The sequence below is a fragment of the Manacus candei genome, unplaced genomic scaffold (genome assembly GCF_025592945.1).
Source record: "Manacus candei isolate 608988 ecotype Guabito, Panama unplaced genomic scaffold, ASM2559294v1 h1tg000024l, whole genome shotgun sequence".
In the NCBI taxonomy this organism is placed as follows: domain Eukaryota; kingdom Metazoa; phylum Chordata; class Aves; order Passeriformes; family Pipridae; genus Manacus; species Manacus candei.
The window spans coordinates 1,822,451-1,847,910 of NW_026138072.1; the positions used below are offsets into that span (position 1 = coordinate 1,822,451).

A 25,460-nucleotide genomic window follows, 5' to 3' on the forward strand; every position below is an offset into this window, starting at 1 on the left:
TCAGTTCTTCTAAAAAAGGAAAACAAGATGGAAGTACAGTAGGAAAAAAATAGTTTTGTGATGGGGAAAGACCAGACAAGACAGAAACAGAGTGAGTTCAATTTAAAGAAGATGATGACAGGAAAGGAAGAAGAGTCTGGTGAGGGTATGAAAAATTATACAGTTTAAGAGAAAAAGGAGAAAGTGAGGGGAGGAGTTCAAAAAAAAAGGAAGAAAGTTATAATTACTTTCTAATAGAAGCTACTTACTAGCTCAATATAAAAATTGTTTATACATCCCTTGGTAATGATAAAAGATATGGTAAATAATTGTAAATTTATTCCATTTATTCATCTCCGTCCACTAACTTACTTTTACCTCTTAATTTTTTTAAAAGAAAATAGGGGAAAACCCACAGATCCCTCTTGGTGAGCACACTGCTTTAAAAAACAACCTCTATGCCACAACAAAAAATACGACTACATTACTGTTTTATAGTATAAAATGGGGTTTATTGCAATGTTTGTCCATTATTACATTTTTAAATCTCAGGATTAACTTTAAATGACACCTAATTCAAACTACATTGTTTTCTAAACTGCATTTCAAAGAATGGTTTCTTTCCCTCCTCAAGTCTTACTGCCCAAGTTATAAATTCCTTAACCACTGACAGATGTCAGACCCAGGATCTTGAAATCCGTCTGGACCATAAAAATTTAGAAGAGTGGTGTAATATATTGAGTACTTGTTTTCAGTTCTGACAGTCTGAGGCACAAGTCTGAGACTATGTTTTGCAAAGAGGAGCTTTCAGAAATTTTTTGAGCTTTCTAGATATATATTTATTACTTACGCTTTCTCTCTCCCTCAAAGTCCTCTGCATTAGGATTCCTAACAACAGGAAACTATGCTTCACAAGAGGAAGAATGAAAAAAAAAATCCCATAAAATATGTCAGAACCTTCCAAACTTCTTGTAAAGGTGTTAAAATGTGGCATTTACAGAACGTAAATTCTGTTATCCTATATGGAAATTTTCCTTTACAGTCTGAGAACTTTCATAAGACAGTGTGACAATACACACAGCCATACGCTTGTCCTAATAAATTGTTCATCCTACTTGTTTTTTTCCTATCCTATTACACATACTCTAATACAGCTGAGCATGCACACATAAAGATCCACTAAAATTGAATTTAACCACCATATACCATAAATGAAAAAAAATGTAAGACACAGTCCACTGGAATGCTTAATATACAGGCAAAGACAGAGAGGTTTTTGAACTCTGCAAACAGGCTTTCATCTGCTATGAAGATTTTCAAATGCATTTTTCTGTGGCATACATGAATTTCCAAAGTAAATATTCAGCAGGTTTTTAAATACCTAGTTAATTAATTATTACTTGCTGAACTGCCAAGCACCCCTTCTTCTACATCTTCCACAGAAATTTTTCTCTTCTATTCTGCATGAATCATTGTTTAATTTAACCTTCAGATGGCAAAAGCGTTGAATGACAATGTGCACAACATTGCACAACAGAAGAAATCTATACACTTGCAAAGGACAATACATAACCTATAATTCTGAAAAATACAGAGAGTAGAAGTCACCCAACATCAGGAAATGAAGGCCCAAAAGTCTAACCTATCATTTAAAGCCGTACCAGGTTTCTCCAGAAACAGGTTTCTCTTGTTTTGAGTTCTGAAAACCTCCAATGACAGTGATTCTTAATCACTCTGAATTTCCTTTCCCTTAAGTCCCATCAGAATTTCACTCACATAATTTGTGACCATTACTTTTCTGCTTTTGCTATGCACCTCTGAGGAGAATCTGGTCTGCCTTCTCCACAATCCTTCAATGGGTCATAGAAGAGGCTACATCAGAAATCAGTCTCAAGTTTTCAGCAGTAAAAAACCCTCTGTTTTCTTAACTGTATGCATAATCAGCAACATAATCACTCTTTTCATCCCTTTGTATCAACTTGTTCAACACGCCACCACAGCATCTCATAAACAATGCATATTCTTTACAATATTAACACTGGCAGAAATCCTAGTTCTAACACATTACCAAACCCAAGTATTTTTGGAGGGAAGACTGTATGCAAAGTTTCTGCTCTAATTGCTTTCTCACTTTAGTTAACAGAAACAAGTAACATCTTTCTTATCTGTTTTAAAGGTAAAGAACCAGAGTTAAAAACTGAGAGACCTTTTTCTTCACTTTTAATGCTATAATGAAACTGAAAAGAACACATCTGAATGAATTCTAGACCCTGGTAATGAGTATGACACAGAAGAAGTCAAGGTTTTAGCAGTCCAACACAGAATGCTGAACACAGATCTTGACTCACCACTAAAAATTAAGACTTAAACAATGAAAGTGTCTGAGGATCATATATGTCACATTTTTATGCTAAAACCATCAGCAAGGGTACATTTTTACTCAAGAATGTGACTGTAAGAGAATTAGTGGATTAGGAAGATACAAATGGGATTGAAGAAATATAGTCATGTAACTCATTTAACAATCACTTCAACCATCAACTGAAGTTAGTATAAACAACAAAAAAGGAACCAAATACATCTCCACAACACACAGCAGGAAAGCATAACATCTTGGAACACAGTGGAAAATACCTCCTTATTGGACTGAGGCTACAAACTTTCTTAAGGTAAGCAAAATACAGCATTTCCCTGTCTATAGTGTGGCCAGGGTTAACACCAGTTCTTGTGAAACTCTGAACAAAGAGAAAGGTCACATGTGTGCAAGTCACTTAAAACTAGGACTGTAGAAATAAATTGTTGAGAGGTCTTACACTGGCAGGCAGATGAATAAGGTGACAGATCTTTTCTCATCTTTAAAAGGCAGAAAGAATTCAGAAGAGAAAGTGTAACTAATTTAAGTAAGGACAATGAACACTGCCTGTGAAGTAGCAGTATATTAGTGAATTCTGTAAGTTAAACTTTTTAAGAAGTTTAATACATACTGAAAGATGATAAAAAATAAATACAGATCAAGTCCCAGAATCTTAAATTTCTGCAGCCCTTATGTTTCCATGTACAAACAGCAGGGAAAGACAGCAAAACAACTCAAATTGGGCTGTATTTCACTGCTATATCACAGTAATTTCATTTAATTTGCTCCAAACCCTGGAAAAATACAGAAATTGTTAACTTCAGTCCATTTATATATTTTTATGAATTATCTAAAACATATTTTATTTTATATAAATATTTGGCTTCTCTTTGCAACTTCTCTCAGTCCTCTCACAAAGTCAAGTCTAACCATTATTTTAATCTTCTGAATAACTGTTTAACAGCTTAACAATTTACCATAAATTTCATATTTTTCATATAAATACTGCAAATTTCAGCACAGTTGATTCACAGAGCCTGAAGGCAGTTTCTAACACAATTCAGATTCAGTTAAATGCAGTAAGTTGACTACTTAAACAGCTAAATATGAAGCTGGAGCTATGGATTTTCCTTCCATTTAACCTATTAGCATCAAAAGAAAGGTTTTAAGACTTAACAGGGATATCGTGTGCAACTTCAAGAAATGAAAATTTGCCACCAAAACCAGTCAGGAATGTTACCCTTTCTCCACTTTGGCATTAGGAGTGGAAAGGAGTAACTGCTGAGGAGAAAGGTACCAATTCATAGTATTTTCCCCATAAATGAACATCAGACTCCTGAAAATCATCCTATTGCAGTATGCAATAAAAATGTATCAATCTCTCTGAGCTAGTAACACTTTCTTTCTGCATGACTAGCATCTCACTGAGCACCAAGAAAATATAAATCTCTGAAGTGAAGTTGCATACCTTAACTTAGTAATTACTGTTAAAAAAGGGCAAACATCTCAGAACAGTAACTGCCATCCAAACAGCGTAAAAGCACTTAAGTAAAATTACAACATTTTTGCAGATTTAGTTTTGAAGTGTTTCTGATTTTCTCATCACTCATCTCACCTCAAAAAAGGGTAATTATTTCTTAACATAAACCATAAGAATCACTACTTCCAAAATTTTCTCTTTCTGTTCATTCACAACTGAATGCTTGATTTACATAAATCATACCTACAACTGTACGTGCAGTTTGCCAATTTATTTCTAATTCATCACCCATATTTTGAGCATATATTTTATAAAAAAACTTGCTTTTTACTTAGAGACAATCTTTTGCAAGACTTTCTTCTTTTAAAAAAATACTGAAAAGACTAGTGTTGCAACATTTGACATTTAAATGAAATCTCATTTTGTGATCATTTCCAACTGTAAACTGCATACAGAAGGACTGCAGCCTACACATTTATCACAACTGTTCCACTCAAATCTCTAAGAACTGGAGCATTTTATGAAGACTATCTATCTTCGTATTCTTTCCACTGTTTCCTACTCTAACTTACTAGTTCTTCTCAGAGTCTTGGAGCCTGTAAACAGGCAGATTTCTGTCGAAAAGGCACCCTTTACAGCTACAACAGTCTACCTAACTTGTCTAAACCAGACTAGACTTTTAGCGTCTAAACAAACTTCTCCCTTTGCTCTATGGAACAGAAGAGAAAGACATTCAGTGTTGACATAACTTTCATATGACACAAAACCTACCACAAATACTTGGGTCATCTTTCTCCAAAAAGGTTAAATTATCTTCATTAAGATACAGATATTTAATAAAGTCTGAATTCACCTAATTTAAATTTGCAGGAACCGAATTACACTATCCCCTCCAACTCCCCTTCCACACACACTTTTTTCTCCCTTAAAGATAAAGGTTCCATCTATTTCAAGCCTTTCTACCATGCAGGAATGTGCAGACTGATCAAATCTTCTTTTAATTCTCTCTCAAGAAGAATAAAAAATAGAGTTTAACATTCTCCAGGAAAAAAAACAATCAAACAAACAGAAATACCCTCCAAAACACAAAACCAAACCTAAAAACAAACCCACCTTCCAAGTTTCAAGTAATTTCTTTATTTGTCTTCTAAGTAAAGTGCAATTTTACAGAATCATTAGGACTGGAAGGGACTTCTCAAGGCCACCCAGACCAATCCCCTGCTCAAATGGTCAGCTACCTGTTGGGTTTTGACTATCTATCTCCAAGCACAGCAATTACACATACTCTCTGGGCAACCCACTGTATTATTCAGTCACATTTACAGTAAAAAAGTGTTTTCATATGTCCCAATTGAATTTCGTGTGTACAGTTTGTACCCACTTTCTCTTCTTTGGTCACTGATACTCACTGCAAAGATTCTGGTTTCCTCTTTGTCACTCTGTCCCATCAGATATTTCCAAGTCGTCTTTTTTTCAGGCTATGCAGTTTCAGCTCACTCAGTCTCTCCTCCCACAAAAGATGCTTCAAATATCTGATGTTACTTTAAACAATTCTCAACAACTTTCTGAACTGCAGATACGAGAATGGAATACAATACCAAAGTACAGCCCTCAGCTAATTCATTAGAAAAGATGATGCAACTCCTCAATTAATAGCCTCCTGATTCTGTATGCAGGTAGTACATCCCATCTCATGGCTGGAAAAACTGTACATGACAATACTCTTTTAAGTCTGATAAAATAACCAAAACTCTTTTCAGTCTTTCTCATTTGTGTGATAAGAGTTTATACCACTATACAGTATATATATATATATATACATATATATATATATATATCTTGCTCCTAGACATACAATGTTGTTGGTTGCGCTAAAATCTATGCTAGAAAAACAAGCACATTCTCCTCAGGTTCTGATCAGCCTTTGTAACCAACTTGTTCATTATTTACTGCTAAACCCCTGTGCTATCTGCAAATTCTATCAGCACTGATTTTAAACTTTTTTCCAGATCACAAATATATGTAACATCACTGAACCAAAACAACCTTCCTGAAAGACTAACTAGAAAATCCACAATCAGATGATTATCATCTAATTAGAGTTAAGTTTATAATCTGTCATTTAACTAGCTTAATATATTAGTGTAAATTATATTGCTTTTACTTAGTGATACCTAGTGATATACAGTGACAAGCCAAGCACCTTTATATAACTCTAACGTCTATCAATCAGTCAAGGTTGTGTCTATCATTTACTGCTACTAGCTTTAACAAGGAATAGAGAAGCCCATTCACAGGCCAGGATCCTTTATCCTGACAACTGTACAAATACTGTACTGCACTAAGTACTGTATCACACCTGTCTACATGTTAATAAATCAATTTAGCTTATGATCTAGTAAATTTGTTTGATCAGCATATAAAATAATATAGTAATATTATATTTACATAATATATAATAGTAAATGTCAATCTAAAGGCTGACTTTATGCAATTCAGAAGGATTTGGACAAGCTCAAGAATTGTGACTGCATGAACCTCATGGGGTTCAACAGGGCCAAGTACAAGGTCCCACACAAGGGTCAAGGCAATCCCAAGTACCAATACAGGCTGGATGTGGGGACTGAGAGCAGCCCTGCCAAGACAGGCTTGGGGGTGCCGGTGAACAAGCAGCTTTACATGACGTGGCAATGTGCACTTGTAGCCCATAAAGCAAACCACATCCTGGGCTCATCAAAAGCAGCATGACCAGCAGGTTTTTTCTGCTCTGCTCTTCTAAGACCCTATCTGGAGTACTACATACAGCTTTGGAATTCTCAGCACAGGAAAGAGATGGATTTGTTGGAGTGGGTCCAGAGGAAGGCCATGAAGATAATCAGAGGTCTCGAGTACCTCTCCTATGAGGACAGGCTGAGAGAGTTGGCATTGTTCAGCCTGCGGAAGAGAAGGTTCCAAGCAGACCTTATTGCGACCTTTCAAAACTTAAAGTGGCTTACAAGAAAGATGGAAAGAGACTTTTAAGGACCTACAGTGACAGGAGGAATGGTTTTAGACAGTAAATTCAGACTAGCTAAAAGGAAGACTTCTTTTTTTTAATGAGAGTGGTCCAACACTGGCACAGGTTGCCCAGAGTAGTGGTACATGCCACATCCCTGGAAACATTCAAGGTCAGTTTGAATGGGGTTCTGAACAACCTGATCTAGTCGAAGATGTACCTGCTCACTGCAAGGGGGTTGGACTAAATGACTTGTAAAGATCCCCTTACAACCCAAACCATACTATGTTTCTATGATTCTGTGATTTTTCCATAAAACTATTCTCAATTACCTGAATTATAGACAATGTCACATAAAATTAAAAGACAATGTTCTTTGATTTTACCTAGAACAATATTTAACTGATAAATGGCCATTCCGCTTATGCTTCCAAACTAATGACCAAAGTTTAGAGTGATCCATTTCCTGAGGTTTTAAACTTCTTCATCTACTTTCCCCAAAACACCCAAAAAATATTAATTGGTGCATATTTACCTACTTCAGCTTGAGGCCTACAAACAATAAGCCATGAAAAAAATGGACCTTGAACTAATAAGGTGTAATTTCTATTTGACACGTATGTTGTTAAAAATTGTACATAACTGCGTACTGCAAGCTCAACAATCACATATTTCTAAGGAAGTGAACCTTATAGTAAATCTTGTTTTCTAATAATGTACCATACACAACTAAAGATTTTGTCAGGATTTGAAGAGTTACCAGGCACCTTTCCATGGATTCTCAAAGAACTGATACTGTCCTTTTGCCATGAGTGTGGGCATCGTTAAACTCACTCTCTTTTACCACCTTGCGTATTTCTACAAAACTTATAAAAACACAAGTGTCCTACACAACCCTAATGTTGTGGGATATCAAGCAAAAAGTATCCAGTAGGTTGAAAGCCTAGTAAGGAACCTGGTTTTCTGTCTTGGATCTGTAAACTAACAGGGAGAAAATACAAGGTTAGCAAATGGGACTTTGCCCAACTGGTATCAAAACAGCTCCAAGTGCCATCACCATCTTTTATGGAAAAGATAATTGTGTAAGAATAAAAAAATGGAGACACGGAGGCAAAGAAAGCTGAAACATTCCTCTATGATGTCAAGAACAGTATTTGAAATATTAGAACATGTGGGGGCTTTTCTGACCATTTCTTTTAAAAGCCTGTTCCACATTACAACTCTACAGTAATGTCTATTTACCTTGTAACAGTTGACAGCATACACCAAAAAGAGAGCAGGGATCTGCAGTCTTTAGCCTGACAGAGTTGCTACAAATACAGTCATCTTTTTGCAGAGCAAAACTACCTGGAAGTCTAATCTCAGCCAGCACAGATAAGAAAACAACTCAGAAGCTGCTTGTATTTGAAGCGTTTGCAATTCATGTATTTTCAGCACATAATGTTTCAATTTGATCCATCTTCGTCATCAGACTAAATGCTCTCTTCATTTCATCACATGTAAAATGTCCTCTGAATGCAAAGCCAAGTAAAAATTTTTCTCTCAGATGATCATGCTTGCATCTTGTTGAAATCAATGAGAAAGTTTCACCTGATGAAGAATTTGCCTCTGCAAAGTCAGTTCTATTTTACTTAACTGATATTGAAAGGGTTAATGAAAAATTTACTTTCTAATTATCAAGGTCCCAGAATGAGATTCAGCTGACCAATTAAAGACTAGTGGTTCAGTCACATCCCACTGAAAAGTCACAAAGCAGTTCAGACTAAGTCATTTTGCTGATCTGTAGCTATTTTTTTCCTTTCAACATTTCTCCTATCCTATGTAATACAAACATGTAAATACATCAAACAAGGAGTATCTCTTAATAGATCTGTGTAGTGTGTCACATCAAGAGCCTAATTTCATTTGGGATTCTCCAGATGTTGCTGTAACATAATTAACCATGCAATATACAAAGCCTTATCTGCTGAACTTATTAAAAGCAGCAGGTGTTTCCAACATACCAGGCGGCTCCTGTCCTTTTATGTTGCAGACTATAACACACAAAGAAGGCATGTAGCAATGTGTTAAAAAGAGTTTCTACTTTCTGGCATAAAAAACATTGGAAAGAACTTTGATCAGCACTTTAACAGAGTGTTAAAGAACTTTCTCCAGGTTTGCTTGGGTTCTTCTCTCTTATAACTTCTTCACCAAAGCATTAAAAGAAATCATATTTAATACATTTACATTTAAGATAGTCATATAAGACAGGAGATAACTAGATGGAGGTTTTTATAGAGATGTGAACTGAAATCTGTGATAGATTTTGTTGAACTACTTGTCCCAGTCATGGGTTTGAACCTCAGCTATTTTCCACCACATGACTGATGGATGCTCCAGAAAGCAAAGGGATTCAGCCTTTCCAAGCAAAGCTGAAAGGAAATAATTGGAAATCTGTTACATGCAACTACAGACTCTTTGTGGAGCAAAGAGACCCCAAAATCACACAGCATGCACAGTAAGGATAAACCTTGGCTATGCTGGTCCATTGGACTCTGAGGTGGGCCCATTCCAGGATGAGGAGGTCGCATACTCTTCATGGAGCCACAATGAACATCTTCAACCATTCCTTTTTCATGTAAGCCATCAATAGACTGTGAAAACAAAATAAGTATTTATACAGAGATAATATATCAATCCACTATAAAAATCTGAAGGACTTTAACTCAAAATCTAAACAAACACATGAAGAGTAAAACCAATGAAAACTTTTAACCTGGAATCAGACATCTGAGGAAACACAGAACACCATTAGACTGCTTGTTCCCTGTTTCTTTTCTGCCCTTTTTTTTTTCTCTCCTTATGAACTGTTTGGCAATGGCAGGGAGGCAAACTGTCCAAATACAAACACACAAAGTGTATTGGGCTCATATTACAAAGCAGTGTAACACACACTAACTTATGAAACCACAGCCTGTGGCTTCGCTTGAGTTATTTTTAGCACAAACTTTGCCCTTTCAGTCATTGCTCTACTGGAATGTCCCAAAAACTGTTTCTCTTCAAAAACAAGGAGAACACATTGCAGGAGACAACCTCATCTTTACGGGCAAAAACAAGGATGGGCAGTCAAGGAAGGGAAAACAATACTTGTGCTCCCTGTAGTTCCTGTCACCCCATTCACTCATCAAAAACTACAGTTCCCAGGGTACTTGAAATGCAAAACAGGTTTAAGTGCCCAAAAAACATGCTGAACGCATACTGGGCACTAAGAAAGGCTCTGTTACAGTAACTGAAGGAATCTGAAAGTGAAAATAGGGGAAGAAGTAACAACATAAAGAAGATGTCTTAAGAAAATAATTAAATTTTACCTAAAAGCAAAAATTACATCATATCCCTAACTACGAAGAGATTAAGCTTCTAACTTAGAGCTCTGCAAGGCTTTGCATTGGGAAGGAACAGCCTGGCATCACTCTCTAGAGAAATACGCAGCTCTGCCCCTCTCTAACACATGCACAAACTCACACTAAATATTGCTCTTACTAAACCCTACAGTTAATGGAGATCTTGCTGTCTATTTCATCTAAATCCACACTTATTTATTGAGAATTCTTTATAAAATGAGAGTTAAAATAACTTAATACAGTGGAAAATACAGAGAGCTAACCAAAAGAGAGTGCAAGAAGCTATGTCAACTCAGGAAAAAAAAGTGACACATTTCTTATTTTTGAGTAATTTGTTTCACATGACTCAGTTTAAACAGAACTAAAGATAGGTCATGCCTTCTACAAAGTAAAAAATAATTCTAAATTTCAATTTGTAAACCATTCATATAAATTTTCTACTTTCCATTGCAATACTCAGATTTGACTGAAAGCACCTGAAAACATATGGCATTCTTTTTGTTGTTGTTTATCAACATTTTTTAAGGATTTCACTATAATTTTTCTGTATCAGAACTATGGGTTAAAAGGGGGAAAGTTATGAAAAAGGAGAAGTTAAATGGATTTTTCATGTTTCATTAAATCATTTAGTTGTCATGACAGTATAAAAATATTTTTGAAAAGAACTTGTATCTGAAAAACACCCACTACTCAAGAAGCTATTTTTGATTACAAGAACTAGGGATATGAAGCAGAAACATTGAGACAGATGACTGACACATTAAAAATAGTTCCACTTCGCTAACCAAACAAATCCCAATGCCCTTTTCTGAGGCATGAAGATCCCTCCCTCTCTTTGCCCCGACTTACAAAGATAACCAACACAGAAGAGAACACTGAGTTCACATTCTGCCTGCGCTAGCTGAGTAGTACAGAAACCAAAACACCTGTAAAGCTGGATACATTTTGTCACCGTATGTGTCGAGGACTAAACCTTCAGAGCCACCAAGAGGAGAAGGAAACTGTGAAGGAAATTTGATCTGATTTCTAGAACAGAAGGCTCTAGCTGGACACATCTGTGGTGCGACTGCTGGGTTTCATGGCACTAATAGGTGACAGCCATGAAACCTCTGTGAATCCAGGCAGCTCTGGATGGGACTACGATGGGACACAGTATGCATACATCAGAAGTACCAGCACACAGAGGGTGGGGAAAGGAGCTGGTGTTAACAAAGAACAGCAGTGAAGAGAAAAACAAATATGGGGCCCTTCATAAAGAGAACTCAAAAAAAAAAATCGAACAGGAATAAAGAGGTAAAGAAACATGATCATACAATAAGACATGAATTGAAGGAATGCTTCTATGGAAAGAATTGATCAAAAGGACAGGGTTTTGTAACATAAGTTTTACCCACATTAAAAAAACTGTAGAAAACTGAAATGTTTCAAGTCTAATAGAAAGGAGTCTAAATAAAGGAAGAAAGGGGTTTGCTTCTGTGTGCTTGTAAAAATTATGCTGTGAAAAAAATGAAAACTAAATTCATTAGAACTCATTAATCAGTTTTTTACAAAGTATGAAGATAGCATAAACTTCTTTGAAGACAAAATTAGTTTTAATGATCATACTGTTGCTAGTGTATGCAGAGACTGGTATTTCCAAGAATATATTTCATCTAAAAGCACTTCTATTGATTATGGACAAAACATCTAAAATAGGGAAGACAATTCAGCAGGGAACAGCAGTGGACCAAAAGAACTGAAAACCAGTTATTTTCTGTAACTTTTTTAATCACTGTATAGTTACAGAGTCAGAGGACAACTTCAAATCTATGTAACAGGTTAAAAATTACAGAAGGAACCTTACACACAACATAATTTCTGCAAATTCTTCAGTCCTCTATAAATTATTAAAGCTGTCTTCCACAATGACATTGTTGGGATACCAATAAAGCACTACGAGCCCACTGGGATACTTGTTTTATTTTATTCTTTTAATATGACAGAAGGAGAACAGGAACGTGAGACATACTCAACTTTGAGTGGACACTAATGTTTTGATTGGTCCCAGTAAGGACAAGCACTGAACAGGCCAGATATATAAGCAATGCTTCTAGAAAATAGAGTGAGGGATGAACTTCAACTGAATGCAAGCACACACCTACATACTTGGCAGACTTACACAACGTCTAATGCATAAGAAGCATTCTGCCTACAGTGCTTTTACTCTGAATTTAGTAACAAAGGTCTTCTAGCAGACAGTACTGCATCATGGTTTGACCTATTTCCAGGTAAACTGTCCAATTACAGTGTCTTTCTTTCCATCCAACTTAAAAACCAACCAAGAAAACAGCCTTAAAATCAAAAACTGAGTACTGAACTAGATTTCTTCTAGATCATCTCTAAAACAAACAAAATTACAGAGATCAAACAGCAATGCATTGTCATGTAACTGCCACATAACTACACAGCATAACTGAATGCATCACCGATGGACAACCAGTCTGACTGTCGTTGCAGTAGGGAATTGGCCAACATTTCCATTAACCTCTTACAAATCACTGAATCACGATTTTACATGAGTTCTCTTGATTTTTCGAAGTTGACATTGATATTTCCTTTCTTTATTCACTAATGCAGACACAAACAAAACAATGCATGGAACACGCCTGCTGATAAATAAGGTGTTACTTCCAGAATCACAGCAGAACTGTTATGATTCTCAGAACGCCTACTGTGCATACATCTGTTAGCCAACAACATTTGAAATGAGAAACCATTTGCCTTCTGTTTTAATGGAACATCTAACATATTTAGTAAAAACTACCATATTTGTGAAGAACTTTTTCTCTCCCTTTTTCTCTCATTCACCAAAACCAGTAATATTGTCCATGACATCATAGTAATTCTTCCGCAGTCAGTAATCATTTACACCCCTTTACAAATTCATAAAAGAAGTGATTATCATCAGGTTACAATTAACTGAAAGAGAAAATAAACCAAGAGTTCACAGTACTACATCCACCCTCAAGTGAGAACCCTGCAACTTAAAAAGCTATACTTTTGTCATAACTAAGACATAACTAACCAGTTACTACACAGTTACTGTGTAAGAGCATACAGAAAGCTGTATCATAGAATCATGGAATGGTTCAGGTTGGAAGCGACCTTCAAGATCATCTAGTTCCAACCCTCCTTCCGTGGACATGGACACCTTTCTCTAGACCAAGTTGCTCAGAGCTCCATTCAACCTGGTCTCATACACTTCCAGGGATGGGGCATCCCTGGGCAACCTGTTCCAGTGCCTCAGCAGTCTCACATGAAGAATTTCCTATTATCTCATGTAAACCTACCCTCAGTTTGGCATGATTCCTCCTTGCCCTGTCACTACATGCTTTTGTAAAAAGTCCCCCTCCACCTTTCTTGTAGGCTCCTTTCAGCTACTGGAAGGTCGCAATGAGTTCACTTCAAAGCCTTCTCTTTTCCAAGCTAAACAAAACCAATTCTCCCAGCCTTTCCTCATAGGAGAGGTGCTCCAACTCTTTTATCATCTGGGTGGTCTCCTCTGCACTCACTCCAGCTCACTCTGTCCTTCCTGGGCTGGTGACTCCAGAGTTGGATGTAGCACTCCAAGCAGGTTCTCACCAGAGCAAAGGGGCAGAATCCTCTCCTGCTGGCCATGCTGCTTTTGATTCAGTCCAGGATACAACTGGCTTTCTGGGCTCTGAGCACACATTGCTGGGTCATGTCCAGCCTCTCACCCACCACCACTCCCAAGTCCTTCTCAGTAAGGCTGCTCTTGATCTGTCACCCCTAGCCTGTATTGATACCAGAGGTTGCCCTGACCCACATGCAGCACTTTGCACTTGGTCTTACTAAACCTCGTGAGATTCCCGTGACTCACTTCTCGAATTTGTCCAGGTCCCTCTGGATGGCATCCCATCCTTCAGGTGTGACAACTGCACCTCTCATCTTGCTGTCATCTGCGAATTTTCTGAGGGTGCACTCATTCCCTTTGTCTATGTCATCAATGAAGATATTAAGTAATACTGGGCCCCTGAGGGACATAACTTGTCCCTAATGAGCTGTTGACCACTACCCTCTGGATGCAACTGTCCAATGACTTTCTCATTCATCTAACAATCCACTTATTGAATTAATCTCTCTAAAATTTAGAAAGAAGGATGTTGTGGGGTACTGTGTAAAAGGCTTGATCAGTTCAGACTAAAATCATATAACCTGATGTTTTGCCCCCAGAGGAACTTCTATGTGGATGCTGAGGAAAAGTAAGATTAGGGCAACCAATGTAACAATGCTTTCTTTTAATATCTTCCAGCTTCCAAGTATTTTTTCCTCAAAAGACTCTCTGAGACCGTTATGGTTTGTCCATTTAGTGGTACCCCCCAGAGACTTCCTAAGTACTTCTCCTTAAATGTAGTTGTCACGCATCCAAGATACACTTCAGTAAAATTTGGAACTGTAAGTATTTTCCTGAAAATTTGATTGCTAGTCAAAAGACTACTTAAGAAACTATCAAGAAAAATAGTTACTTTATTGTTTCTATCTAAACTGCATTATGTAAATCTATAGTAAATTTTCCAGTGGAGAGTTTTCTGGTTACTAAGTGAATATACAGTACTTAATTTTCATATTAACAGTCATTAAGTAAACATACTTTGGGAATTATGATTTATTAATATCAATTTGTTTCAGCGTTTTAGCTATTGATTGAAACTTTAGATTTTTTAAAACTTTTATGCATCATATTATTGTTTTTAAGCTAGACAAACATCTAACACAGAACAAAGTTGTTTCACTACTTTGTTTTTTCATTTTAAAAGAACCACATCCCATTGCATATACTGGATGTGTACCCCACAAGTAATTGTGTAACTGGGACACTTTTTGTGCCATTTCCCATTTTTCACTCCACTTCACTAGAAAAAACAAAGTGTTACATTACATCATGACTTAAAGTCAAACTGGTTTACATAGCACCGAGTAGAAAAAAAAACATGTATTTGGTCAAAATGCAGGTGGTTAACCAGTTTCTTAATTACACTGAACAACACTGAAATTGTCTGGAAGCCCCCTTCCACAGCACTTCTTAAACAGACTCTTCCATCAGTCATCACAATACACTATTTCTGGGGCTGCACAGGGAAACAGACCTGAAAATTCATCTAGACTGAAAAAATAACCAAAATTTTATTTAATTATTTTGGTTTTTTTCACTTCTATCACCTCAACAGACCCATTTGCTCAGTCATACACATGAAGACATGCTGGAACCTGTGAATGGGCAATCTTAGAGGGCAGCAAGGCTGTGAAGCGAGACTTATGAAGTTACTGTCTTTGTTCCAATATCACAATCAAGGTAAAGTAATTTACTACAGCTATACTGACTGATGATATTTGAATTAGCTATCCAGACTCTTTGTGGAGCATTTTTCAAAACATTTCAATGCCATCTCAGTGGGAGAATTTCTACTCTGGCTCACAGAACCTTGTGAGATGCCTTCTGAAGTCTCTGAAAGACCTTTGCTGGTTTGTTTCTAATTCTGACATAGGATTAAATGGCTGATATAACAGGATGTATCAGTTAAAAACATAATGTGTGGGGCATTCAACCATTCTATGGGAAATTCCTGGTGCCACCGTCTTCTTCTACAGGTATGGAATCACTTAAAAACAGAAAGAAATCAGAGAATTTGAAGGGTGTAGGAACCCTGGCTATGAGGTCTGAAGACAGAGATCTGGAAAGCTGGGCTATAACTGACCCCAAAAACAAAGAAATGCCAATTGCAAATGTCTAATCTGGCTAACAGCTAAATCACATGCTTCAAGATTCAAATGAAAAAGTTATAGTTACTGCACATACTCTCAAGAGATTACACAGTTCAGTACAAATGGGCAGCTGGATGATGGCCTCCTTTCCTTCAGCTGTCTTTGTGCTATTAAAAATATATAGTTCTTCATGTAAAAGATAGTAGTGTCATGTCCCTTCTGACTGGACATTGTTTTAATAAATGAAACTGCTTTCATATGTGAAAATGTCAACATGAATAAGATGAGAAAAATTTAAATGTGTTTATATTACTTTAAAACTATTCTTATAAATTTCTTTTCTCTATATGCACATAACAATTCCAAGTGGAATCAACAAGAGTTACCAAAAGGTTTTCAATATGTTGACTCTGTAAGCTGCTAATATGTATTTCTGAGTAGAACAACATCGCAAATGAAATTCTCCTAAACTCTAAATCTCTGGTACACAACCAAACAAAAGTGACAAGAGGAAAGAGACTGTTCTCACAAAAGAATTTCCACACAAGCAAGTATTTCCTCAAAGTAAAAAAGATTAATGACAGTCTAAGCACACATGTAATTTTAAGTGTTTAACAACCACCACTGAAGTCCAATTATTCACATGTTTTACATGACATAGTTTCACAATCCTTTATAAGATGGAGTCTTCATAAAATAACTTGAAACCCACATTTTTAAACCACATTTTCAGTATGGAAGAGTAAACAAATTTGTAGAGAACAAACCCTTTAAGAGATGAAAATACTAGGTTTTGTTTTTTGGTGGTTTGTTTGTTTGGTTGGTTGGTTTCGGGGTTTTTTTTTAAAGAATAAAAATTCCAGGCAAAACTAAAGACCATCCCAAAAAACACATGATATGTACAAATAGACAAGAGGGGAAAAAAAGAAAAAAAAGTGGTTAGAATAGTCTACCTTAGGGTTAGAATAGTCTACCTTAGGGTTTTAACACTGTAATTCACTTTTGCTCCCTAGTAATGTCTATCTTTCTAAGAAGTACAGTTTACAAACGAAGATTTGCAAACTATTAACTCTGTAGTTCAAACTAGTCTACTAAGATCAAGGAAACTCTGTTTAATCTGATACATGACTAATATTTAGTAATAAAGACAGAAGTAGGAGTGTAGCTGAAGTTTTGCAGGTGATACACAATGTGTAATAGCAGTTATGCAGGTTCTAAACGTAGTAAGTTGTTTTTCTGATCAGTGGAGAGAAGTTTAGGGAAATAAGGTTCACTTGTAAGCTATTACCTTATGCATTTGGTGGATGCCTTCCTGTGGATAATCAGTAGGCCCCATTGTTGGCATTGGATGAGGGACACTGGGCGGACCAGGACTTGGCCCCATCATGCTGTGAACGGAGCCAGGAGATGGCCCTGGTCCTGGGCTAGGTCCTAGAATCGGTCCAGGTGAAGGTCCTGGTCCAGGAGAAGGACCAGGATGAGGCATGGTGCCAGGGTCTGTAGGCGTGGACATCTATTTTCTGTCTCCTTTTCAATTAGCAGAATAGGTCTAATAACAAAAGAAAACAAAACAAAAACAAAACCACAATTTCTATGTGACATTAGGGGCACTGAAAAAAATTTAATAAAATCTACAGGCAATCGTTACTCACAGACACACACACATGCACGCTGTCATCAGCAGAAAATGCTTAAATGATCCTTAATGTTGCCCATTGGCTTGCCCATTCTTCTACAAGCCCAACAGAAGGATAAGGATCCTGACAGTTCCATCCATTTCTGGATGTCTGTATGTTACTTACAAAAAAACCCAGTTGGTATGCTATGAGAAACATCTACCAGAAACAACAGCAGTTGAACTCACTTGCTATCATCAGACACGTCATACGGGGTCAAGCACAGCACTACTAAAAGCAGGCAAGAGAGCTGGGCGCCTCTGTGACCTATGTGTTCAAAAATCTCTCCCTGAAAAGCAACAACTGCCCTGAAATCCATGCTTATAAAACTCACAGTAATGCAGCAAAACAAGCATTAAGAGGGTTATCAAGACTGTTTTCTGATCTTTTTTTTGTCTGTCCGAGAGACCCACACAGCACCAGCAGTGACAGCAGTAGATTTAAATAGGGCTATGCTGCTCCCAGTCACCCCTCGCCAAGGCCAACAGCTCTGGTGCAGAGCCATGGATCGCAGCAAGCATGGCTGGAGCGCGGGGAAGCGCAGGAGAGCGCCAACACCCATGTGAAGCTGGCAGCTTGCCCTCAAACAGCTGACTCGGTGTGAGTGGAGCCAGCAAGAATGGCGGCTGCTCCCACTCTCTCATAAGGGGCCCAGAGATAGTGAGAGCAACCAGGGCACACTGGCAGGGCTCTGAACACACCCAGCAGTTGGTGAAGAGCGCAGTCTTACTACAAGTAACCATTCCCACAAGTATGGTTTTGACATGCCTCAGAGCTCATTTCCCCATAACTGCACCAGTCACCAGTCACAGCAGTGTCAGAAGCCTCCAGTCAGCCAGATCTTCTCATGGTAGATGTAGCTCTCCACAACCCAGGTTGCCAGGAGTGCCTAATGCCTCTCCATAAGGCTGGGACTGACAATCATTCCTTTCACGGAAGATGTGCTGTTGTCAATGAGCTGTGTTGCCAGGTTAAGGAGCCAAATGAGAGAGTGAACAAGTTGTACAGCATTCATGAGAATCAGCGAGAGCTTGACATATAACTCTCAGAGATGCTACAGTTTTAGGAGTTTCAAACCTCCACTGAGGTGAAGACACAGGTGGACTCAGAATCCTGTGATGCAGTCAGTCAAGAGGTTACTGCTCACAGCAGAAGGAAGGCTCTTCCTCTTGAAAACTTGAAGATGACAAGCAGGACTGATACCTTTTACAACAGGCATGATGCCCTGGAACTGGAACGACAGCCAACTCACGAGGCAGACAAAGGTCCTTCTGCAATGGAGGAGCCACCTGGGGCAAGACAGCCTACCCCCTCATCACAACTTCCCCGGTTAGGAAAAAAAAGAAGGGTAGTTGTCACAGATGACTCCCTTCTAAAGGGAACGGAGGACCTGCTATACAGACCGGACCAAAACCACAGGGAAGTCTGCTGCCTCCAAGGGGCATGTGGCTCCAAAACTGGTGTCATCTGCAGAATTTGTAGTTTTTTTGATCGTGGTATGGTCTGTACAACACCTGGTCTTCTGATACCTGAAGGGATACAACTTTCTCAAAGGGGGAAAAAGTGCTTTAGCATGAGAGCTAGCACAGCTCATTGACAGAGCTTTAAACTAGGTTGGAAGGAGGGAAAGGGCAAAACCAGGTCTGCCAGTGATAAGCAATGGGATGGCAAGCCAAAAGTTGAGGAACTGAGTGCTAATAAGATCAATCTGCTTCACAAGGTGCTGGCTACAATGAACCATACTTGAGATGTCTCTATACCAACATACACAGCATGAGAAATGAGCAAGAGGAAGCATAGGCCCAGTCCCAGATATATGACATTACTGGCATAAGTGAGACCTGATGGGATGAGTCCTGTGACTGGTGTGCCATGATGGATGGTCACATGCTCCTTAGGTCAGGGTGGGCGAAGCGGGCGGTGGTGTTGTTTGTAATGGAGGGGTTGGAATGCATGGAGTTTACAGCAGGCAATGGCACAGTTGAGAGCCCCTGGGTTAGGACTACAGGACAAACAAATAAGGCAGATGTCATTGTGGGAGTCCACTGTAGAACACCTAGCCAAGACAATGACACCAATTCTTCAAGGAACTAAGGGACACCTCCAAATTTGTCCTTATGGGTTACTTCAACTTGCCAGATGTTAACTGAGGACACCACACACCTGGCATAAACAAGTCCAGAAAATTCCTAAAACAGCTGGATGCTACTTCATGGTTCAGGTACTAAGGGAGCTGACTAGGAAAGATGCCCTCCTTGATTTGATGCTTGTTACAGTATGAGGATGGTCACCTCACAAACAGCGACAGAGACATGGCAGAGAAGTGTAATGCTTTTTTGCCTTCAACACTGATGATGGACTAAAGGGGGGGGTCACAGTGCCCTGAGCTGAAGGACACTGTGATAATGATAAACTCCCAGCTGACTCTGAAGTTAATGAGGGATCTGCTACTCCAGCTGGATCCCTATAACGCCATGGGGCCTGATGGAATACATCTGAGATTAATCAAAGAGCTAGCTGCTGACATCATAAGGCGCCTCTCAATGATTTTTGAACAGTCTTGGGAATCTGGAGAGGTCCCAGTTGACCAGAAGTTGGCTAACATCCTAATTTTTCAGAAAGGCAAGAAGGATGATCCTGGAAACTACAGGCCTGTCAGTCTCACTTCAGTGACCAGCAAAATTACAGAGAAGATTATTCTGAGAGGTATTGAAAAATACCTGAAGGATAATGCAGTCACTGGTCAGAGCCAGCATGGCTTTATGCTGGAAAAGTCCTGCTTGTCAAACTTAATTTCCTTTTATGACCACCCACCTGGTTAAACAAGGGAAACTAGGTGATGTCAACTTTTTGTATTTGAGTAAAGCTTTAGAAACTGTGTCTCACAGCATCCTTCTGGACAAAATATCCAGCACTCAGCTGGATAAACACATCATGTGATGGGTGAGCAACTGGCTCACAGGTTGGGCACAAAGAGTTGTAGTAAATGGGGTAACATCAGGCCGGTGACTTGTCACTAGTGGAGTTCCACAGGGCTCTATCTTAGGCCCAGCACTCCTCAACATAGAATCACAGAATGGTTTAGGTAGGAAGGGACCTTCAAAACCACCTGGTTCCAACCCCCCTGCCACGGGTAGGCACACCTTTCACTTCATCAGGGTGTTCAGAGCCCTGCTCAACCTGGCCTTGAACACTTCCAGAGATGAAGATCCACAACTCCTCTGGGCAACCTGTGCCAGTGCTTCACCACCCTCACCATAAAGAGTGTCTTCCTAAGCTCTAATCTAAACACGCCCTCTTTCCGTTTAAAACCATTGCTGCTTGTCCTGTCACTATCTGCCCATATAAAAAGTCCCTCTGCCTCCTTTTCATAAGCCACCTTAAGGTACTGGAAGGCTGCAGTAAGGCTGCAAAACTTCTTCTCAAGGCTGAACAACCGCTCCTTTCTCAGTCTGTCTGCACAGGAGAGGTGCTCCACCCATCCCTCCTCAACCTCATGGCCCTTTTCTGGACCTGCTCCAAAAGGTTCATGTCTTTCTTGTGCTGAGGACCCCAGACCTGCACAGCACTCCAGGTAGTGTCCAGGTAGAGGGCAAAGTAGAGGGGGGAATCACCTCCCTCAAACTGCTGGAACCGCTGGCCACATTTGTTTTGATGCAGCACAGGATGTGGTTGGCTTTCTGGGCTCCAAGCACACACCGCTCATCTTCATTGACTTGGCTGCAGGACTGAGTAAATTTGCAGATGACACATTGGGAAGAGCTGTTGACTCTCTCAAAGGCAGACAGGCCCTACAGAGACCTCCACAAATTAGAGGACTGGGCAATCACCAGCCATGTGAAGTTTAACAAAAAAACTTCTAGTGCTAGATTCTGCAGAAACCCTGGATGTTCATAGAGACTGGGGAATGAGATGCTGGAAAGCAGTGCCATGGAAAGGGACCTAGGGATCCTGATGGATGGCAAGTTGAATATCGGTCAGCAGTGCCCTGGCAGCCAGGAGGGCCAACCATGTCCTGGGGGGCATCAGGCAAAGCATCGCCATCCAGTCGAGGGAGGGGATTGTCCCGCTCTGCTCTGCACTGGGGCAGCCCCGAGTCCTGTGCGCAGTGTTGGGCGACACAGTATAAGAAAGACAAAAAGCTATCACAGAGCGTCCAAAGGAGAGCAATGAAGATTGTGAAAGGCCTTGAGGAGAAGTTGTATGAGGAGCAACTGAGGTCACCTGGCTTGTCCAGCCAGGAGGAGACTGAGGGGAGACCTTACTACAATCCACAGCTTCCTCATAGTGGAAGTAGAGGGGCAGGTGTCGATTTCTTTTCTCTGGGGAACAGTGACAAGACACAAGGGAATAGCATGAAGTTGTGTCAGGGAAGGTTGGATGCTGGATATCAGGAAAAGGGTTCTTCACCCAGAAGGTGGTTGGGCACTGGAACAGGCTCCCCAGGGAAGTGGTCACAGCACCAAGCCTGAGAGAGTTCAAGGAGCGCTTGGACAACACTCTCAGTCACATGGTGTGATTCTTGGGGCTGCTCTGTGCAGGATGATCCTTGTGGTGTCTTCCAACTCAGGATATTCTACGATCGTGTGCTTCTATGACTTGAAACCTTGGGATCCTGTTTTCTTGCAAGGTAAGTCATGGAGGTGCCTGTGAAGGTTCTCAGTTCAAAACACTAAAGTCAATAATTAGTTCCCTACAACCCCACAACACTACCACAAAAGGAATCAAGTTATCAAATGTTCACAACTGCAAATACCATGCCATAACTTCCTCTAAGAGACTTACTATTCAGTTGTATGAAGGACAACACACATTTCCACACAACAAATAGTTCTTACATGAGTCAATCATCACAATACATTGCAAAATCTAAGACTGACACTCTCACAACTGAGTTGCTCTACATGTTATAAGCCAAATTCAATCCATTTAACAAGGCAGATACCTAGCACTACCACCACCCCCCCGAAAAATGTATACAGAACCACAGCACAATAAATTACAAAACTATCAGCATATAGTATCCGAAAATGTTAGTTCACAAACGACATCTACCTACATCTGTGCATTGAAATGAGTATCAAAATCTACATCTCTATTCACCTCTACTTCAAAATCAACTTGCTAGTTTCCATAAAAACTGGGTCCAGTTGCAGCTTCACTAGTTACACTGCCATTTACATACACACTAAACATGTTCTGTACACAAATTTGAAAATTTTTAAATTCTTTTTAATAGGAATAGCAAGTGCCCAAACAGTAATTACCAGAGGTGAATGTTGCACCACTTACACCAGACCAAGTTCCTTCACCATCTTTCTTTGAGAGAAGACAAATTCACCCCATCTCACATAATTCTGAATTGTCTTAAACACACACGTATTCAGAGATCAGTATGTCAAAGAACATACTTTATGAAAAAAAAGTAATTTATAAGATCTATATCAGAGGAACATAAACCATTGGAAAATACTACTTAATTGCAAGTAATAAATCCTGTCTGAAGACAGCCACAGAAATAAAGAGACAAGGCAATTTTCTCTGGCAATAGTAGTCCACAAAATTAAAAAAACACTCACTGCTCTAAGCCAGAACACATCATAAATGGCCCTCTCAACTAAGGATCTGCTCCCAGAATGTACCTGTTTTACTATGATTTAACATGTTTCAAAAATAGCTTAGTTTGCATTTATTAAGTCTGAGATTGTATAAAAACCCCCATGGAAATTAGGCACCCTGCTCTCATTAAAATTCAGTAAGAGCTAGGTATCTAATTCCTCTAGGCCCTTACCAAAGTCTCATTAAAGTCAAAGCAAAAATCTACAAAAGGACAATAGGTGTAACAGTGGCCAGGCTCCATGCAGATAGCATTGGTATTAGTTTGGCTAAATTCTGGTGCCAGCAATGAAAAAAGCAGTATGGAGCCAACTCCCTGCCAAAGTTAGTGTTGACCTATTTGTTTGGACTGCTTTTTAATGAGTAGTGCCTGCTAGAACTACAAAATGAGGGGGAAGAAGGGGCAAAAAAAAAAAAGTAAATGTTTCCAACAGATTACAAAGGCTACAGTAAAATAAAGAAAAAACAAACAATCCATCTCATTGTTCCAAATGACAAGGCTGCTGGCCCTCATTCTCAAATGCATTACATATTGTTTAATTGTTTCGCAAGTGTCCAATCTTACAATTTTCTCAAAACTCTCATGAGAGCACTGTTATTCACAGGATTTCAAAAAGGATGTATTTTTTCCTGAACTGTAAGCCTTTATCACTTCTTAGTTTTCATTTAAATCAACATGACCAAATCTCTTTTGTAAACAGTCCCAAATGAAACTACTGGCAACTGAATTAGCTGTGGTGAATCACACAGCGCTTCCCATGGTCTGAGAGAATTTCTCCACCTCTTCTGGACACAACTAGAGTTGAGACAGGGAAGGGAAAAAAGCATCTATCAACTGTCAAGGTCCAAACTAGCCAGATCCAAATACAAAGAAGTGCCACAAACCCAAGAGCTGAAGATGGAGACTTAGGATCTTTGCTCAACTATTTCTAGATCAAATGGTTTAGGACAGCCAATATCCTAAACAGAATCTGAAATAACATTCCCAAAGCATAAATGTTTCTGCACTATCATTTCATATGCACCTAGAAAGTTTTGTAGATGTAGTTAATTCAATGTACAACAGGGTCTCCATCAATTCAGTGTTTCTATTACATATATATTTTAGTATAAACCTGCTACAAACACAAAGGTAACAAAAGCATGGATTTTTTTTGCATGAGGAAAATATGCAATATTAGCAGATCCCAAACTAAAACACAGCAGGTAACAAACCATTTGCATCACTTTGGAATTCAAGACCAGCTGTACACCCAAACAGATCTAGGGATTACAGACTGCTTTGACAGGGCACACACCGAGTTTAAGAACAGATGGAGTAGTAAGAATTTATAATTCTTCCAGCTAGTTCCCTTCACCATCCAATATAACTTCTGCCTTTCCTGTCAGCCTAAACTGAACTTCAGCCAGAATGTTTTGGCCAGATCCCCTACCTTAGATACATAGTGGAAAGTAAGGAAACTGTACCACTTAGCTTTGATGAAAAGGAAATATGGACCCACACAACAGCTACAGAGATACTGCAAAGCTGACTGTAACTCTGTCTTCATGGAAAAATAATTACAGTCTACTTCTTCCCACATACCTCCAACTGGTCATGATTCACAGGTGGTTTTGAAAAGATACGTGTACTTGTGATATGCTACAGGCTAAAGGAGTTATCTTTATTACACTACCACAGAAAGCATAAAATGATACTGTCACTGATTTGGATTACTTGCTTAATCTGCTAATCAAATTAATACATTCAACGTAAAAGAACTGATTAGTAACAACAGCCGCTCATCATCATTAAATAACTTATCATGCTTAGAAGTAAATTTTTATTGCTTTGTGTTTTGTATTGTACAACCTCACAGGACACTCTTTGTTAACTTTTATCATGTTTTTACTATTGTCATCTGATCAATAAACAGGTTTACATCAAACAACAAAAAACCTGTGAAGAGAAGAGTGAAATCTTCAACTAACTTATATTCGGTTCACATAAGAGAAGCCAAACACACTAACAGCTGAGATCCTGCCTTTGCATACTCATCTGAGTAACTTCACTGCAACTTGAAAACCTTCTGTAATGGAATTTGTAGTTTAAACTACAAACCACAGAACCAGAAATGCTGCACCTTGATTACTTATCCAGACATTTAGGCCAGAGGAAAAAAAAACCTCTGCACACTGCTTTAGCTGCTTGTCTAGCTATCTACCAAAAACTGCTGCG

At 38.9% G+C, this 25,460-nt stretch overlaps 1 protein-coding gene across 6 annotated transcripts in view; it reads right to left on the minus strand.

Moving 5' to 3' along the window:
* SMARCA2 (SWI/SNF related, matrix associated, actin dependent regulator of chromatin, subfamily a, member 2) overlaps positions 1-25,460 on the minus strand; it is a 117,850-nt gene that overhangs the window by 87,790 nt on the left and 4,600 nt on the right. For 4 of the 6 annotated variants that reach the window (XM_051788432.1, XM_051788433.1, XM_051788431.1 and 1 more), the window contains exons 2-3: positions 17,239-17,499; positions 9,317-9,440 (exon numbers count right to left, since the gene is read on the minus strand). In XM_051788432.1, the coding sequence (XP_051644392.1) occupies positions 9,317-9,440; positions 17,239-17,463 (349 nt within the window). In that variant the 5' untranslated portion in view covers positions 17,464-17,499. Of the gene's footprint in view, positions 1-9,316; positions 9,441-17,238; positions 17,500-25,460 lie in introns of those variants that run through there. The other 2 variants (XM_051788435.1, XM_051788436.1) reach the window with 2 other exon arrangements.